Here is a 19,773-nt window from a genome sequence, read left to right as displayed (position 1 = left end):
GGTTGCCATAGCAACATTTCGATCTGTCAAAAACGAGGATTAAGCCCGACTGCGGAAACTGCAGTTTCTAATTGGGAAACGGATTTTGAAATGTACCTAACTATATGAGGACAATAATGTTATGGATCAGAATAATGTATCACAAATACTTTATATATTTATTTTTATATATTGTTGTTAATTAATCACTACATACAGATGGAGTATTTAAAAATTCAATTTAAAAAACTTTTTAAAATAACTTTTACTATCTATTTGGGATCCCTGTAATCTTATTTGTAAATGTTATATGGGAGAAAAATATAAAAATAATTTAGTCCAGTTTTTTTTAGTCTAGCGTGGTAATTTTATGTTAGTTATAAGCTCAAGTTTTAAAGATTAAAGCTAAAGTAGACACTTAGACGCTAGGTAGAGCTTTTAAAAAATATTTCTAAACTTTACTTTTTCTATATATTAAGTAGTCCAATCTAAGTATAAAAATATATAATAATATGATGAGGGACGGTATCTGGAATGGATATTTTTTCGATTAAACCCCATTAATAGCGAACGAGATTATTATAAACGCCATGCAAGAATCCCGGAGTCACGAAACTACCGAAATTGTATAAACTGTAATAGGTCACGCAATAAAAACGAACATGGCTTATTCACGTGAATGGGAAACAAAATGTTAAAACGTTAGCTATTATTGTAAAAGATAAATGAGATGACGGAGAAAGATTGAAAAATAGTAGCGAAGATGAGAGGCAAATGAAAGGGTTTGGGGGGGGGGGGGGCTTCACTCCATTGGATGTCTTGTACTAATAATACAATAACAAAATGTGTTTCTTCATAAGACAACAATTTTAATAAATAAGTTTTTTTTTTTAATTGTAAGAGATACCGATTCTAACTATCGTTACGTTGTTCTACGTGAAGAGTATCTGTTTGAGTATATCTGGTCACCCACAATACTAGAATGTCCAATGTCCCTACATTATATTACCTACAGTAGCATCTGTTTGAATTGGTACCTTATAATATTTTTTAATCAATAAATCTGATTGTTTCAAATATCTATCTTTTGTTTAGTATTGCTCTACTTCTATCACATGATATACATTAAAGGTTAAAATTATTGGATTTTTTTGCCAAAATTGCGTTAATACTGGTATCGAATCAAGTCACTTATTCAATAATTATATATAAACGTCTAGCTTATAGTAGAGTATGTAATAATTATGATAAAGAATAAATTTTCAATAATATTAAAATGAAGTAATCTATTTTTTAGAACAGTATGATATAGGGCTCTTCCAAACCCTTGCAAACCGTACCGTACCGTCGTTCAATTACACAAGGTATACATTTTGTTTACGCAGTGAGTATATAAATTATAAATTAAAAAAAAAGTATTGATTATACGTTACGTTAATATATAAACATTTGAATCTCTATAATTTGAAACTCATACCAATAACACTCCTACATACCTCTAAAAACATCACAGCCGTAATGAATCGATCCGAAATCTTTGAACCGTTGCTCAAAGACTAATGGATGCTATAATTGACACAGATATCATCCTGGAAAAACTATAATTTAGCTATCTGTTTGTAATAGCAGAGTAAATTAACGCTTTCCGTAATAACGTTGGACTTTGAAGTATTTTTACTGTAATTCAATTGGTGCGTAAATTCCTATAATAGTAGGTGAAATTCGAACTTAATAATGACTTTAAAGAAAGTATAGATGTTGGAGCTGGGTACAAATAAATCCTTCAGCCATCTATATTGTACAATGTGCGGTGTGTACCCATTTTACTTGTTCAGGTTTACCCATTGTAGGGGAGTTGTGTGGGCAATAGCTCTGCGCCGAGAACTTGCGCTTACCGTGTATTTGATGGTTACGTTAGAATGCGACATCGACCACTGTTATTCGTGCCCACGGCGAAGACTAACCTCTCGACAACGGCAAACATGACTCAATGTATGAATATAATAAATGAACCGCGTAGATTATAACAGATATTTTTAATTGGCCTTTGAGTGAAATTACCAAAGGTTTGCTTCATGTAAGTTTCTATAGTGTGGAGTGGCGGAAAGTTTGAAAGTTTCTTCTTGTCCGCTCTACGCCCTTGACTTGCGAACTGGTACAAATGTAAATTTGGTATTAATTTAACTTCTTTTATGACGTCATAAGTGTACTCGTTTCCCTATATGAATAATTTCAGTTTGACTTTGACTCTATTTAGAAAATAGTTAGTCATTTCGTATATATTTTAATCTATTACTGTATAATGATGTGTTGTGTTTTTTTTCTATTTGTCTGTATTGTTTTTTATATGATCTATATGTAAATAGGTAATGCATTGGTGTTATCTGGCCTGGTAGCTTATTCTGTTTAATAAATAAACTCCCAATTAATACTTATTCAGTTAAATTGTTGTTGTTAAAGTATTTCAATATTAAAGAGTAGAAGTTCTTATTCTAGTTGAACCTGATTTGTTCGAATTCATGAAATTCGTTATTAGGTAATTACGTAGTAGTGGCTGTCTAATGTTATGCATTCTAAAGTACGTCTTTATTCAGGGTAATTCAGTCTAAAATTGTATTGAGTATAGGTTGTACACCACGTGTTTAAGAACAGACAAGAAACTTAATTCATTTTTGATACAATGTTAAATAAAAACAGTTATTTTGTGACCTGTTCACATTACGCCTCGTAGCAATTACGATTAGTGTTTTGGTTGATTTTATTCATTTATTAGTAAAACACCAAATTAAGGGAGAATTATTTGGGGTTTTTTTTTATACATAGCACAGCAGTGGCTTCAGTGTGGTTTCAAACCCGGGGTTGTGCGTTCAAATCTCGGCTGTGCAGTGGACTTTTTATTATATGTTTATTCATTCAAGTGGCCATACCATACTTAACCACTGGTGTGACTATGGCCAAACGTCTGTCCAGTACTGTATAAAAAAGTACAATTAACACGTGCTTGTACGCTCGTGTCATGCACACAGGCATGGATCGAAGAGATTTTTCAGGTCCTATAAAGCCTCTTACTTGTATATTAACAGCTATATTTTGTTCATATATTTTATAGCTGTATTAGTAGGACCTGTATATATGAACCAAAGGTATATATTATTTTCTTAATGCGCTGCAGTGGAAAATATGTTCCGAAAGCAGATTAATAAAACGGTGATATAAATCGGTTCGTTTCCCACGAAATTCGGTTTACAGGTTTGTTAACGATAAAATTCACACGATTCGACCTCGGCAAAGAAATCAGGATTTCCGTCAACACCCACACGTCAGGCCTCCAAGGTTTTTCACAGGCTACTCTCAAATTTGTGAATAGGGAGAAAGGTATAAGGACATGTGTAACAGTTACACCCACGCCATGATATCCTGTGTTGATTAATTTACGATATTAATTAACTTAATTACTTTGCTCCAGTCCTTTGGTAGTTATGATACAGTAGTCATGCATTATGCAAAGGTTACTCGGTAGAAGTAAGACACTATAGGAGATCCTTAATGCACAACTATTTACTCAAATAGAAGAAACAAATTGTTGTAGCCCGGTCTGAGGAGTTTGGAATTTCTGAAGTGTTTTCCCTGGTGAAGCATTGATCTAACAGTAAATATTACTCCAGCTGCCGAATAGGAGATTCGGTGGTGACAACCCAGCATAGGCAACCCCAACTCCAGGCGGTCCCTTTACTTAAGCTCAACCACGAGACTTAGTGCAATGTGGCAGTTGCAGTTGCCACATTGCAGTACAGAAATCATGCGGTGGCGCTACAACCCTATATGGATCTTGGCCTCGGATTGCATCCGTTACTTCGATGATTTTTATTTTATAGACAAGTAGGTGTTCAGCCTTCTGTATCCGACACGTGTTGTCGATTAAAACATGCCGGATTCCTCACGATGTTTGCCTTCATTGATGGAGCAAGCTACGCGCATATAAAAAAATTCCATTCGATTCCGTTGGTGCAAAGCTGTCATTCGAACGCACTAATATATAAAACTGATAAAACCATTTGAACTAGTGAATGAAGTGTTAGTGTACTTTAATATTAAGTGCTAAACATTGAATGAAAAATATATTAAACCCAAGAACAGAGTGTCTTCCCTTTAATAGAGACTATAAGTAGCGTTATTGGACACTTACTTATCCTTTTTAGTAAATTAGGTTAGACTTGAATTACTTATTAGTCTTAAATTAGGCTAGATCGTAATGTTCCATGATGTCGTAGTAAAGACACATGTATATAAAAAAAAATTAAAAAAAATTCGAACGCACTAACTCAGGGAAAACGACGCTTACGCCACTAGGCTGACTGCGGTGCTCTCACAAATTACAGTTTACAGTGAAAATTAGCGTACTGACCCGTTCACGTAAGGACATGCGTCAGAGCGCTCTGCGGTTCAGCAACTGACCACATTTTCAGATACCACTCTCTACGGATAGTAATTAATTTTAATTAGCCTATATATTTTTCCGTAATATCTCTCGAATTGACGGCTATATATTAACGTATGTATATATATATTTCAATTATAAAACACTTATACATGAGTTGTTTGATTTAATTAAGATTTTGCGTCGAACGAATATTTTATTTATTTTATTTATTAACACTTTGTTGTATTACATATTCAGATAACATTTATTAAGGACCAACGGGCGGCAGTATCGCTAACAAGCAATCTCTTTCACTCAAGCCTAGTAAGGAAAAATAAATACTAAGTGCAAAGTGCAAAAACTGCTTAACTAAATGTAAAAAAATAAAATTGCAGATAACAATGTGTAGACCTTTACAATTACTTAAATAAAAACTGAAAGCTAATATTAAGAGTCATGAATGAAATGCTAGGTAGGTAGTACATAAAATAATATATGTATTTACAATTACAATTTTTTTTTAAATTAAAATTTTATAGTAACAAAGTCACGAAACAGATGGAAAGGATATTGTTAAGAGATGACATAGAGAACTTTTAAATGATGTTAAAAAGTAGCTAATCGTATGGAATCGGAGCGCGTATTCAATAACTTTATTGCGGAGAGCCTATGAATGAGCTGTGAGAAGGTTTACTACGCAGGCTGCAGAAACGTTGGGACTGTTAATCGTATTCCAATAAAACTTGCAAAAAAAAAATCAAATCATTAAAGCGTAGTTAAGATGTAGTATTGTTCGAGTTATTAAAACTTAATGATGTCGGGATAGGTGAAAAGCGATGCTTTGGAAAACTAGGAAAACTCCTTGCTAGGCTAAAACTAGCACTCCAGGAGAATACAAGAGCTATCCCGGATACACTCTGAAGGCGGCCTTGTCGGACTACCTGGCGTTTTGGTGTTAGTCTGTAGAGATTCTTATGTGGAGTCAAAGGGGCGTTTAGTATATGCGGCTGAAGTTAACATTAGCTAGTATTGGTCGCACAGCGATTGTTAATAGATGCGTTGCGCAGTGTTTACGTAGGAAGTATTTCTGTACCGGAACCGCGATACCGCTAGCCAAAAATCCCACTGAAATAATCGGATCAAGGTGGATTCGGGCTAATGCTTTTCACATTAATCGTAGACTAGCAATTAGCACAAAGTAAAGTGTTATTTTACAGTTTTTTTTTTCACTGAGACAATAATCAAATATACACTGGCAAATACTTTTCGGACTATAGTTATTTCTGAGTTTGAAAAAAATCACGAATTGTTAAATTATTTATGAATAGTTTTCTATGTCAAACATTAGACATTACACAACGACTTGTGGGCTGGTTGTTTTTATTATTTTAAACTAATTAGTGACTGTATTTTGTGTGTGTATTTAGTGCATTTCTGCGAGTAATTTTGTGCTCATAAATTCCTTATTTATCAAGATATAAACCCTTGAAGAAATCTACGGCATTTTCTATCCGATACCCTAGCTCGTAACAATATCATACGTATAGTTGAAATGAACCATAGTTGTCTCATCATCATCATCCATGGCTATACAGCCCCTCGTGGGCCTTAGCCTCCTCATGTACACTTCGCCTTGGCAATCTATCCAGAGCTTCCTGTTTCCAATTGTGTACCCCTATATAGTTATATCATATATACGTCTAGTAATTATACATAGGTATGTAAAAAGCTATCTTTTACATTATTTTTAATTAATTATCTTTATATTCATAATTCTGTTAAATCTAGTACTAACGTACTAAACTAAATCAATAAATACATGTTAACTAACTCATTTGTCTCTTTCTGTCAAATCATGTTTACGCTGTGATTAAAAGAGACAGTGATTTAGTATTAAACAACAATCGCCGTTCTAAAATAAGTGTTTTTGAGCCCTCAAATAGACTTTCCAAAAATAGTATAGAAAAATACTCAAAATCGATAGAACGTGACTGATGCCGATGAGTGAGGATTTTCACTTAACACTCGCCTGGATTTGCTAAAGTGAAGTGTTTGTTTAGTGAATATTGACCACTTGTGAAGGAACTCGGCTGTTGTCTTCGGTATAGATTGTACCTTGTTGCTGCATCAATATGTCGTCATCATCAGCCAATCAGAGCGCAGAACGTCTGTGCGGTCAAGTGTTCTGATTGGCCGACGTGTTGTTCCCTTATTTTCTCTAATTTGATTCTTGTTTTGATAACTCTCATCTCAAGTCTACACGGCATTATATTTAAGGGCTGAGTTTGTTCCTCCCTGTAGGTAATGACTCAATTTGAATTATTATTTTAAAAAATGTTTCATATCAAAGAAATCGATAATTTTAGAACAATATATTTAGATTTTAGGGTTTTTGATACTTTAGTTGGTGACTTACACCAGTATAATACTGGAAACAGAACTATCCTAACTATCCAACCATGCTCCAGAAGATAGACCACTCCTTATATGGAAATTGCATTCGTTTTTACAACACACTACAACAAGCAAAATTAAAGAATTATCACTAAATAAATTCAAAGTTAACGTTAAATTTAAAATAATTAATAAAGCTTCAAACAATTTTTATGACTCAAAACTTAGCGATTAAAAAGAGTGGCGGAGAGTTTCTCTCCAGCCAGCCAGCTCTTCATGCCCGCTCTACGCCCTTGACTTGCGAACTGGTAGTAAATGCAAATTTTACAACAATTTAACATCATATCTGTTGACGTACGTAAGTGTCCTATTTTACCAGTGTTTAAAGTTATATTGAGTTTGAGTGTTATAGTCCTAAATAAATATTAAAATATATATCATTCATCTCATTGAATTGGCCAATACAAATGAAACTTTAAAAACTCAAGTGTCATAGACAATTTTCAATCAATGGCTTTAATTGAATCTCTATCTGAGATCGTTTAAGTTTGCTTTGTACTAATTCATGTTATAGCTTCGGCTAACTTGGCTTTAATTGTTAAAGATATTTTAATTAAAAGGAAAATATAGTGACGCTACAGCCTTTTTAGGTCTGGGCCTGAAGTGTAGTGAGTCGTTCGAGTAGGTCATTAGATCTCTATGGCTGATACACGCCGTCGACTTTTTGGGTCTAAAGCAAGGTTTACTCACAATGTTTTTATTCAGCGTTCGAGTCGTTAAAGGTTAATAGACATAACATACAATTAAGGTCGCTGGTTAATAGCCGGGGATCGAATATACGAGCTCAGTGTTGAGAGTCACTAGGCCAATACTGCTTTTATTAATATTATTGTTTACTATTACACTTTAAGAATACAGCTGGCCGGGTTGCGAACGAATATATTACGAAAAAAATTTGGTAAAAAATAAATAAAAAGATAGCAAGACAATCCTTTAATGATGTTTTTTCGGACAAATGGTGTCGTCATCTGTGCCTACCAACTCGTAATAAAGCTCTATTTCGAGTCTGGAGTACAATCTATGGCATATTCAGTCTCTCTAATAGTTAAAAGATGTTTTGTAATTGTTAGTAAATGACACAAATGATGCAGATAAAACATTCAATACCTATTTGAGGGTATGTTCAGGAAGCGTCCGCAATCCTTTGTGCCCTACAATTGCGCTGATGTTAGAAAATAATTTGCCACTACTGCATTACTGTGCGAGAAAATGTCATGCGCATCCCTTTGATGGCTTAAAAACTTCCACTTACGCTTCACAATACATTTTTGCGAACTGTGAACTGTGACTTACCTGGGAGCTACGAACTACAATTATTGTTTAAAGAAAGAGTATACTCATCCCTCACAGGCAATGCTCCAACTAAAATGAGATTTCAATGAGCTGCGATAACTGACCTTATTGAGTGTATAATTTTTGTATAAATTATGTAAAATTAAATGCGTTTAATCCTAGTTTTAGACCTTTTATCATAGTTTGACAAATGTAATGCCATATAAGGAAAACTAACTTAATAATGTAATAATTATAGAATCAGTTTTAAACACAGTTTTACAATAAGTTTTAGTTTACATGTAAAACTATTCTGAATATTGACCTGTTAATTTCAGTATGGAAATCAAAACGGAAGGCTTAGAGGGCGCGTTAATACCAAGACCAGTGAAGGAAAGAAAAAAGCACGACAGATTCAATGGAATGAGCGAAGAGGAGGTGTCAAGACGGACGCTGCCCGACCACTTATCGGAGAACCTCGACATCATCATTGTGAGTACGATCGAGAGTCTTATATTTATTTGTTGATAGTAGTTATTAGGGAATATGAATAATTTAGGGGCTGTTCAAAAATGTTTGTTTGTCTGCTTGTGCGAGATAAATGCTTACCGAATCTAGGCCAAAAAGATATTTCTTCAATTAAATTATTATATATTTTTATAAGGGCGACATGCACTTAGCCAAAATGGTGTCTTATCTAAGAATCCTGTGATTCTGTAAGAGCATTAGTGTTATGCTTGTGTCGGCTGTGGTTGGAATGTATTTATGTACTGTATGTATATGTTGTATACAAAACAGCTCCATAAACATGGGTGTGTTATAAATTCAAAGGGTATGATTGTAGGTATTATTGTAGAGTGCTATAGGTTTATATATTAACATTTTGTCATTTTTTATGCAATTATTTTTGGCTTACATAAGCATCTTCTATAAGGTTTGAACTTGAACGGCATGAGTTTGGCGAGGTATAGTTGATCGTTTGCACGTATTTATGGTACGAAATTTAAACACAGTACCAGTTCTTGTTTACCGTATGCGAAAATCTTCATTTTTAATCTGTTATTGTCTTCTTCCTTATTGCAATTGTTGAGGCAGTTAATAAGGCTAAGTGCACACGTTTTTGTTATCGTATAAAAAAGTAATTAGTAATTTTATAATTTGACCTAGAGGTCGGGTTGGGTATGACATGAAATAATGTAATTGACAGGGTAAAGTCTCAGAGTCTGTGTCCGGTAATAATATGAATCTGTGTGTTGAATTTATTTATTGACTGTGTATTCCTACCGCCTTAATTATATAAAACAACAAATTATACTAAACATATAGCCAAAGATGGAATATGTTATATATAAAAGGGTTTTTTATTGACGAAAGGAAAAAAATCATTAAAAATGAATGAATACATAATACCTAATTCGGCTGTGCTGTGTGAAAGTTATGGTTTGTAAAGTTACGTCAGGGTGTGAATGTGGGATGTGCTCATGATGATTTAGCGCTATAGATATTTTTAATACTCCTTTTAAGCATATTCCGCGATGGCTTAAACAAGTCAAGGCTTAAATATTGGAGATTTTGCATGGTTATATATCAATTATTCTAGGTTCGTTATTGTTTTGTGCCTTGTAGTATGGACCCCCCGGATAGCCTTATCCACAATTTTTCATTTGTACCTATACTTGGCTTCTTTCATCACCCCACATCATTCTAGTGTTGCCAGCCCATAGGCAATTATGTGTAGGTATTTACAAAAGATTTTCTGAACTTTATGTGGGTATAACAATCTTTTGTATGGGTAATTGAGAGTGCTTAGAACTTTTTAATCCAGCCCTAGTTAAGTCGTTCGTCTACGTGTACGTACAAAATTGGGGAATTTTTGCTAAAAATTGTTCTTTACTTTTTATAAATGCTTAGTCATGACATTGATGTCGTGTTGATGTTTTAACTGCGCATTTTTCGAATTTTATAAGTTCCCTAGCTCAGTGTAGTTCTTGGTTCTAATCCCAACGAATTAGCAATGTCTTTGCTTGACAGGAATTAGCTGTCACAGCACTGGTAATACGAATTATATGCTTTATTGACCTGGTGTACACTGAATGTATATTGATCAATGACCTACTGTCCACAGATTGGTATTAACCCGGGACTTTTTGCGGCGTACAAGGGTCATCATTACGCGGGTCCGGGAAACCACTTTTGGAAATGTCTGTATCTGTCCGGGCTTACGAGGGAACAGATGAGTGCTGATGAGGATTACAAGGTAGATAATATATTTTTATAACTGCCTCTCTAGTTATTGGGATATTCGGTTATATGGTCAGGAACTGATAATGACAAAATACGTGGTTTCGATTTCATTTAATTGGCGATACTGTTACAGCTGTCTTGAAGAATGTCCATTCCATAGTTATGAAATAGATTGTGCCGTTTTGGCTCCAGCGTGCGCCCAGGTCTCAATAGATAAGTCGCCATGTTTAAGCCGACATGGACAACTCGTATCTAATGGATTTTTAGCGAGTTCTTATTGTATTTTGGTTAGTTAATTTTTTCAGAACTACTTACATTTACACTCAGGATATTCAGAAATTGCGATAAGTTTGACTAGATTGTTGACACACAGGAGTCGTAGATCGCGCTTGATCTCATTTTTGAATCACCCTCAGTAGCAGTGCAACGCGAGCGACTCTCATTAAGCGACGCTAACGTCCATCCTGTCAGAGTGAAGCATTGCAGCTCCGATTTATGATATTTTACAGTGCGGGCTACGCAGCTCTTTATAGACCAATGGTCTCACTGAAAAATCAATGCTGTTACAAGTCTAGCCCGAGTATGCTGACAAGTTCCACGACGTATTCATTTATTTTTTATATATTGTATCGATAAATGTATATTTCGTTTCATAACTAGTGGACCAGTGGTGGACGTCTCATGGGACAAATGCGATGTTAAATAGAAATTGCAATATTAATTATGCATGCCCTGTTTTCTAAAGGGCTTATCGCTGATTAGTTGGTCTGAGCAAGTAGTTAATCCAATACATACGCTCCTAATCTACACGCACTCTCGGGACTTCATAATTATAACTATATTATAAACTTTGTACCCTTTATTTATAAAAAAAAAATCTAAATCAGTGTAATTGGACTCTAACTCTTACTGTCTCTTACTGTCAATTCTGTTAATTATGTTTACGCTGTGGTGACAAGAGGCATGTCGTTAAGTCGTTTTGAAATGTGATCTCAAAAGACGTTAATTGAAGGTTCGAAAATTATATTTAAAAGTCCGAAAAGCTATATTTTACATACAGAAATCGGACTAGTGTTAGTAAGATTTTTTATATATGTAGCATAGAACCTAACTAATAAAAATAACATCCTTTCCAGTTACTGAATTTCGGCATCGGTTTCACGAATATGGTGGCGAGACCGACCAAGGGTTCAGCAGATTTAACGCGACGTGAGATTAAGGAAGGTTCAGCGATACTGTTGGAGAAGTTGCAGACATTTCGGCCGAAAGTCGCTGTGTTCAATGGGAAGCTGATATATGAAGTATTTTCTGGGAAAAAGGACTTTTGCTTCGGGAAACAACCTGATACGATCGCTGGGACGAATACGGTAATTTATTACGTTTCTAGAACTGATTAACCACACGCCAGGGTCTATCTAAAGTAGTTTTCTATGGGTTTTGGTTCGTGAAAGTATATAAGTATATATAAACATAAGGCAATACTAACTGCCTGTAATCAAATCAAGGGCGTAGCTGAAATGAGATTAATTGGCTAATTGAAATGAATTATGATTCAGTAAATAAAAAATAATAAGTCCCCATCAGCAGTACTGAAGTATGAGCACGCACTGTAGTGGGAACAACACGCAAACAACTGTATCAAAAGTAATCATAGATCATATTATTAACACGACCTTATTAAATTACGACCATTCACAATAATCCGTGGTCAGTTTCTTGTTTACGCTGGTTGAAAATTGAATTTATTGTCTGTTTTCGTTGTGATAACAAATAAAATAAATTTGAAAGTAAAAATCAATGTATTATATAAAATTCTGGGGTCATATTTATCATTTTAAATGTAATATAAATCATTGACTTTATTAAAGGAGATGCAATCTAGTAAAGTCTATTAAACAAAACTGCTAGGATGTTATCGTGTTTAGAAAAATATTCGTGTTAACTGTCTCGTAAGAAAGAGTTAAAACGCAAATGAAATATATTCTATTTTGCTCTTACATTAATCATCAAATCTAATATTTTGAATTTATGAATGTATTAAATTTGATGATTCCAGTACATGTGGGTGATGCCGTCATCATCAGCTAGATGCGCTCAACTGCCGAGAGCAGCGGATAAAGTGCCGTTTTACGCGGCGCTCAAAAAGTTCCGGGACTACTTAAATGGATTAGTAGCGCACGTGGATGAGGCGGAACTGGTCTTTCCGGATAATACGAGTAGACGCCCGCAGGAGGAGATGGAGATTCGCAGGTGAATGATAATTTCCTATAACTGTGTCGCGGGATTCTTTTTAATGTTTTAAGAATTTTACAGGTTACAATTTTATAGTATATTTAAAACAATTTGTTTTTTATTTTTTTAAACTTCTATTTAATACACGGAGAAGCAATGCTTACCAACTTACTTATTTATAATTTACATCTAAAAGTGTTCGTTTGTTACGCATTCACCTGAACTAATCTACGTACTATTTAATGTACTTAAAAAAAACATTATAGTTTGATTGTGCCTAATCCTAGATATTAGGACATAAATCAATTCGTGCGTTATGTCATCGTAATCTATATATCTCGCCGTATATATATATACTTATAATTGTAACATCCTACATAATTTAACGCATAGTTTTTCACTTGATTAAAATGCCAATAGTAATAAATATAATGTAACGGTATTTAAAGTTTTACGGTGACATGAAATCGCGTAACAAACTAACTTTTATATAATACTACAGATAATACTTGTTTGTATTTGTGCACTAACAAATGACTTTAGATGTTCTTGCTTTACCTAACCAAAACCAGTTTATCGAAATGTAAAAATACTGGACCGAAGCACGTCCATCCACAGGCTGACGATGGAGCCGGAACCGGGTGACACGATCATACTAGAAGATGGAACAGAAGTTCCTCTGAAAAAGAAGAGAGGGAGACCGAAGAAGATCAAGTTGGAGAATGGGGAAACCGCGCCGCCCACTCCGAGGGCACCTAGGCAGCCGCGCGCCCCGCCAAACTTAGATCCGAACGCCGAACAACCGCCCAAAAAGAAGAGAGGCAGACCGAAGAAGATAAGGCCGGAAGAGCAACAGTTTTTGATGCAGCAACAGCAACAACCGCCGCAGCCACAGGTGAGCTCCGATGTTAGTAAAGCCTTGTTTATATCTTATTATTAAATAAATCTATATGTAATCATCATCATCACTTTTTATTATCATGTTTCTACATCATATTTGTTGTGATAAATATGTGCATTCAATAAATTCTTTAAATTAAATATTTGATGATATAAATATTGAACAAGTGATCACCATATTCATCAATCTAAAATCGAGAACCAACTGGCACAGCAATGTCATTTTGACAACAGTCTTGTTAAAAGCTATAGTCGTGTAACAGTGTTGGCCTAGTGGCTTCAACGTGCGACTCTGACCCCTGAGGTCGTAGGTTCTATCCCCGGCTGTGTACCAATGGACTTTATATGTGCGCATTTAATATTCGCTCAAACGGTGAAGGAAAACATCCTGAGGAAACCGGCTTTCCTTAAAAAGTCGACGGCGTGTGTCAAGCATGACCTACTTTTGGACCTATTTTTATTTTTTAGCTGTTTATTCAATAGTGTCAATAAATGGCAGTTATAAATAGTATGAAATTTATGTTTGTGAAGAATCAATTGAACCGTGAAACCACCCAGTTTTATTATTACGATATGATTTTATTATGATAAAGGTTATACACATATTTAAGAAAACACTTTTTAAATGGACGGAGGCTATGCATTATTATTATAGACTTATAATTATTTAAATAATGTAAATACACATATTTATTAATAAATAGCTTACCTTGTACTCATCAATGTTGAACAGTCTTCGGAGATGTAATTTCTTTGGAGATTTAGCTCTATGTATGATTTGTATATGTCTAGTCCAATACTTAACAAGAGCAATGCAAAGTCAACTGAATCCGAGAGCATCGCGGTGTCCACCCACACTGGTTACCCACAACTTATATATTCTATAGTCTGGCTCCGAAATTTTATTTATCAGAACCCTTTGTATTTTTTGCTATTATATTACTGCGAGATTATTCTGTAGTTTGTCGCACAGAAAATATTTAAAAAATATAATAAAAAATGGTGTCAGAATTATTTATAGAGTGGGGTTTAAGTATTACGTAAGCACTATAGGGGGAGGGGGGAGTCGTCTTTGATTGGCTTACTTAGGAATTACGTCAACAGTAATTACTTTTTTACACATATTACCCACACATTATCTATACTTGAAAACGAAATGCATTTTCGAGCATTACTACAAAAAATTAATACGTTTGTGTACTATTATTTTTGTGAGCTTTGAGGGGGGGGGGGGGGGTAAATTTCAGTAACACAAACTAATGTGTGGTTTCCAAATTAATACATTTACATTAATTAAAAAGTAGTATAGTTTTAACTGTTATAAATTCTTATAAATAACCCCTTTTTTCAGCCTAATACAATGCTCCAGCCTCAATTGTCGTCAATGTCATCATTACCCCACGAGCAGTTCATGGGTCACGGTGACTTCCCTTCGCAGATGCCATCTCCGCTCCAGCAAGGGATGCTGTATCAGCACCACCAGCAACACCAACAGATGCCTGATGGCTCGCCGTATTATCAGCCCAATAATGGTAATATTTTAAATAATTTATTATGTATATTGTTATAAATCCCGTACACCCTAAAAGACCCAAGAAACAAATATTTTTGTTATGGACCTTGTTGAAGCTTTACCTAATAGTAACATCATAATTAAGATATATATATATATATATATATATATATATATTGCATTGCGTTTTGTGCTCCTCGTAATTATATAACACAAAAAACATACTTGTATTTCGGGGTAATCTATCAGTTAATATTATATATGTGAATTTTGGTAAAGGAATTGACTGATGTGGTGAATGTACAGAAAGTGTTACTAACACCGTCCAGTTTCTATTTGGTGCTTAGTTAAAAAAAAACCTGGTCACACTGAAGTAAGCCAGATGTTGATTTGTTTTTTCAAATCAAATATTAGTACATTGTAGTAAAATGGCCAATCCAAAAGATTGTGTGCTCAGGGAATGTAAATAATAATAAATATTCGCATTGTGAAACAGAAGCCATTTCCTTATCATTTATCACCATTATGTACTATCACATATATGACGTCATTAATTATTACATATAAATAAAATATATTAGTTATCATTAGGGCAAAAAATAAGAAAAAATATTTTAATACAACTACGTGGTCCGTGGAACTATTCTCGTTTATATCGTATGATTGATATTTTGTCTTAGGCGGTGGCATGGACTCCCCACTAGACGTCTCTGGGTCTCTGGGACTAGGCCGTGCCGGGTATGTGTCCCCTCGCGGGGTGTACGCGTCCCCACGGTCGCAACCCTATTCGCCAACACCTCAACGGTTAGCCGCAACTCCACAGCCGCAGGGGCAGGGGCAGCAGGTAATTATGGAGTCAATCATATTTTCTACCCTCATTTGCAACAACTTAAATAGATTCTACCCTCATTTGCAATAACTTAAATAGATTCTACCCTCATTTGCAACAACTTAAATAGATTCTACCCTCATTTGCAACAAATTAAATAGATTCTACCCTCATTTGCAACAAATTAAATAGATTCTACCCTCATTTGCAACAACTTAAATAGATTCTACCCTCATTTAGTTAAATAAACAATAAAATTAATAAACGTCTAATAGCAAACAACTTAAACAATTTCCTATTGACACTGGAAGGTACTAGCGTTTAAGATACAGGCTAGTGCTCATTGAAGTATATTATGTTCAAGGTTAACTAAAATGAATATTGTATCTCAACGTTTCGTTGCCTATTGTATGTTTACAACCTTTAGAATGTAATGTTTTTTTTTTTTGAGTCAAATAGAGTAATTTTTAATAACTGTGCGTGAATTCTTCTTCAAATTTATTTTCTGACAGTTCTCTGAGACATACAAATATCTGACGCCACAAAAAAACAGTATAATGGGTTCCTCATTAATAATTATTTCGATTTTCAGTTCCCCTCGAGTCCCGCGGCCTTTTCGGCCCCGTCTCCCCCGCGGGGGTCGTTCGGCTCCCCCGGCGTTCGAGTGGGGGGCACTTTTGCCGCACGCTCGCCCCTCTACGCTAGTTCTCCCTCGTATCAGCAGCCGAGCCCAGCGCCGCAAACGCAGCCAAGGTTCGCACACGAGCAGATGGCGTATGGCAGGGATCCTGGTGCACAGGTAAAGGATTATATTATACATACAAGTTAAACAACGGTTCATTTAACCTTGGGTATTTAATTGAGATTAACCAAAACTATATTTCATCTTAAATGATAGTTTCATCCTCATGAAACTCGCTTCGCTTCGCTTAATTTATTTTATTGTAATAATATGAGTATTAAAATAAATTTTAACAACTTGGTCGCTGTGGCAGTATACCTTTAATGCTGGCAGCACTGTACTTCGATACTGATTTGTTGACCGAGACAAGCATCAGCTCTAGGATTAAAAAATTACATAAATTCATTAATTTTTGAGAGATTTTCTTGTGTTTATATATCCATATTCGTTTGTTCGTCATGTTTGAATTAAAACACTTTTTATGTTTCACTACGATAAAAATACATCTTAAGTTAGAATTCGCTTAGCTCCTTCCCTATCTTCCTTTAAATATCTTCTGTACAAACATTACCTGTCCACATCGTATCCCTAACTTTCTTTCCAACTACTAACTGACGTGAGATTTATCTTAAATTATCGTGATTATTGTGTATTTTTACCTTTTATTTTTTATGTATCATCTTTTTGGTTTAGTTTTTTTTGTTCCTGTTTAGTTTTGTCTTAATAACTGTGTATAACATGTATTTTTGCACTTCTTGCCTATCTTATGTAATTTAATACATTTTTATTTATTTATTTTCTTTACTCACAGTGGTTGCCTGAAAGAGATCGAAAGCGATAAGGCCGCCAGTTGCCCTCCTTTTGATTTAATTATGTTCAATTTTTTTATATTGTAATGTAACGATGTGTTAATAAATAAAAATGCAGCTTAAATACATTAGCGCAATCATTGCGTCACTAATACTTCTATATCTGTGTATTCATGAAGTTGATACCTTTCCAGTCGCAAACCGTCCCCTACTCGCAGTCCCCTGTGCCCGCGGTGGGAGTGATGTCAGGGGGTAACAGTACTCCCTTCCCCGCGGCATCACCGGCCGGTGGTACGCTGCACTCGTACACACCGTCGCCGGCTCACACGCCCTACAGCCACCACTCGTCGCCCGCCGCCCCAGCGCCCCTGACGCCCGCCTACACCGAGTCGCATCACTTCGCACAGGTGCGTTTTAACAATCGTCCACTCGGAGCGGACGTACGGGAATTTGAATTAGCGCTAAGGCCTGTACGTACGTACGTAGCTTCAATCCGTTCAAAAAGTGTTTTTCTTAATGTGTAAAAGCTATGTTAACGAAAGACAATACAAGTCACTCTTAAATCTGCTTTAAAGACTATTTTCACTATTTGAACTTTGACATATTTGACAGTGCTCAAACGGAGATTGTGACTTGATACCTTTTGGAATTCGGACCTAAGTCTCGTTTCTGACCAATAAAATAACATAGCGTGCCAATTATAAAAACTTGCTGAGACCAGAGTCGCGAGCTCTCAGTAAGAGCGTATGGATGATCACATCCTGATATGATAATCCTTCTGTTCGTACGCCCATGTTTTATTGCTTATGTATAGGACGGAGAGGCTTCATTAAGACTTCATTCAAAATTTCGTCAGCATTACCTTGATGAACTCACTCTTTTGTGAACAGTGTGAATTGACTCTGGGTGGGGGTCTTCCCTGGGAGATACGACCTCCAATTATTTAAAGAAAGTATACTCCTCCCTCAAGGTCCAGCAACGCATCCACTATAATGGGCTGCGTTGACTATGGGCGTCCAAAAAGACACTGAAAAATATTTTCCGCAGCGTTATAAAAAATATATTGTTTTGTATTTTTTGTATGGATTCCTGAAGTACTATCCTAAGATTTGTATTTTGACCTACTTAGTTACTATAATAACAATTTTAGTTTTAATATTTCTTAAACATACGTACATACATTCAGAATTGATGCTTACCGCTAAGTATGACGTATGATTTTTTTGTTGTACACGTGTAATTTTGACCCATATATTAGGAGATAATAACTTAGGGAGCGTTCAAGTATTACGTGCGAAATTTGGAGGGGGGGGATGGTCCTCTTGTAAAACGTTACGTTACGATGCGGGGATTGAATTACACGTTAATTGATAATATTATTTTCCACTTTCCAGTACTTTACACCACATAATGGTAAGTTTCAGGTATAAAGAGTCACTGGGGGTGGTCACGAAACGTTTTACTATTGGATACAGAAACGTTACGGCGCGTTTCATGGGGGGGGGGGGGTCATGAATCTCCAAAAATTGCGTGAATACTTGAATAATCCCTTTGTAAGAAAAACGATTTCATTGATATGAAAATGTCCTTCGTCAAAATAAATTATTCGTGTAAACTAAACGTACAATTCCTGGTATTGGCCTCTGATGGCTTAGTAGGTGATCAGCCTGAAACAAGCTCGACTTTTCGACTTTTCGGGTCTAAGGCTTGCCAGTTTCCCTGGATTTCCTTCACCATAGGAGCGAAAATACGCACTTAGAAAGAAAACTCAGATCCACTATTCTTAATAATTAAAGTCAATTTACGTACAGGGTGGAGGTTCAAACGGTGGTTCGGGTTCATACGGCGGTGAATTATCACATGAGATTGGCGCAGCGATATCCTCTCCCGGGGTTGTTTCCCCCGGGATGGCAACTCTGGACTTTGAGCCGCCCCGGGATGACGCAAGCCCCATGGGCAGCACGGATATGCACCCGGGAAGCAATAGTAATTCGTCCCTGTCAGATTATAATAAGGTAATATACACTATACTATATATATAATGTATATATTTCTTAGAGATATTAAATATTTAATGGTAGATATAAAAATCTGCTTTTTAAATTACAAAATATGACGCAACGCAGCATTAGAGATTCATAGAAATAATGTTTTGTTTATTTATAGCAACCCAGCGCAAGCGGGGCGGAAGTGTCCCCTGGGCCCGGGGCTTCTTCAGGCGCCTTTAGCAACATGTACGAGAGGGAGATGCCCTATGACGCAGACAAGCCGCACGACTACCACTATGCGCAGGAGCAGGGTGAGTTTTATGTCGTAATTTTTTTTTTATTATTTATATTTTTTACATTATAAATATACCTTGGTACCTATAGGGCTACACACCACTACAAATTCCTTTAAAAAGTTAAGTTAAGGGGACAATAAAAGAGATGTTCATTT

At 35.5% G+C, this 19,773-nt stretch overlaps 1 protein-coding gene across 5 annotated transcripts in view; it reads left to right on the top strand.

Moving 5' to 3' along the window:
• Positions 1 to 19,773, top strand: part of LOC123711327 (trithorax group protein osa) — a 70,468-nt gene that overhangs the window by 41,801 nt on the left and 8,894 nt on the right. For 3 of the 5 annotated variants that reach the window (XM_045663848.1, XM_045663851.1, XM_045663850.1), the window contains 11 exons: positions 8,464 to 8,617; positions 10,251 to 10,382; positions 11,506 to 11,736; positions 12,426 to 12,619; positions 13,205 to 13,508; positions 14,853 to 15,033; positions 15,695 to 15,858; positions 16,436 to 16,642; positions 17,529 to 17,741; positions 19,146 to 19,349; positions 19,501 to 19,633. In XM_045663848.1, the coding sequence (XP_045519804.1) occupies positions 8,464 to 8,617; positions 10,251 to 10,382; positions 11,506 to 11,736; positions 12,426 to 12,619; positions 13,205 to 13,508; positions 14,853 to 15,033; positions 15,695 to 15,858; positions 16,436 to 16,642; positions 17,529 to 17,741; positions 19,146 to 19,349; positions 19,501 to 19,633 (2,117 nt within the window). The remainder of the gene's footprint in view (positions 1 to 8,463; positions 8,618 to 10,250; positions 10,383 to 11,505; positions 11,737 to 12,425; positions 12,620 to 13,204; positions 13,509 to 14,852; positions 15,034 to 15,694; positions 15,859 to 16,435; positions 16,643 to 17,528; positions 17,742 to 19,145; positions 19,350 to 19,500; positions 19,634 to 19,773) is intronic. The other 2 variants (XM_045663852.1, XM_045663849.1) reach the window with 2 other exon arrangements.

The sequence above is a fragment of the Pieris brassicae genome, chromosome 6, assembly GCF_905147105.1.
Source record: "Pieris brassicae chromosome 6, ilPieBrab1.1, whole genome shotgun sequence".
Classification (NCBI taxonomy): Eukaryota; Metazoa; Arthropoda; class Insecta; order Lepidoptera; family Pieridae; genus Pieris; species Pieris brassicae.
The sequence above is the reverse complement of the archived record's forward strand: the minus strand, read 5'-3'. Positions and strand labels throughout refer to the sequence as shown.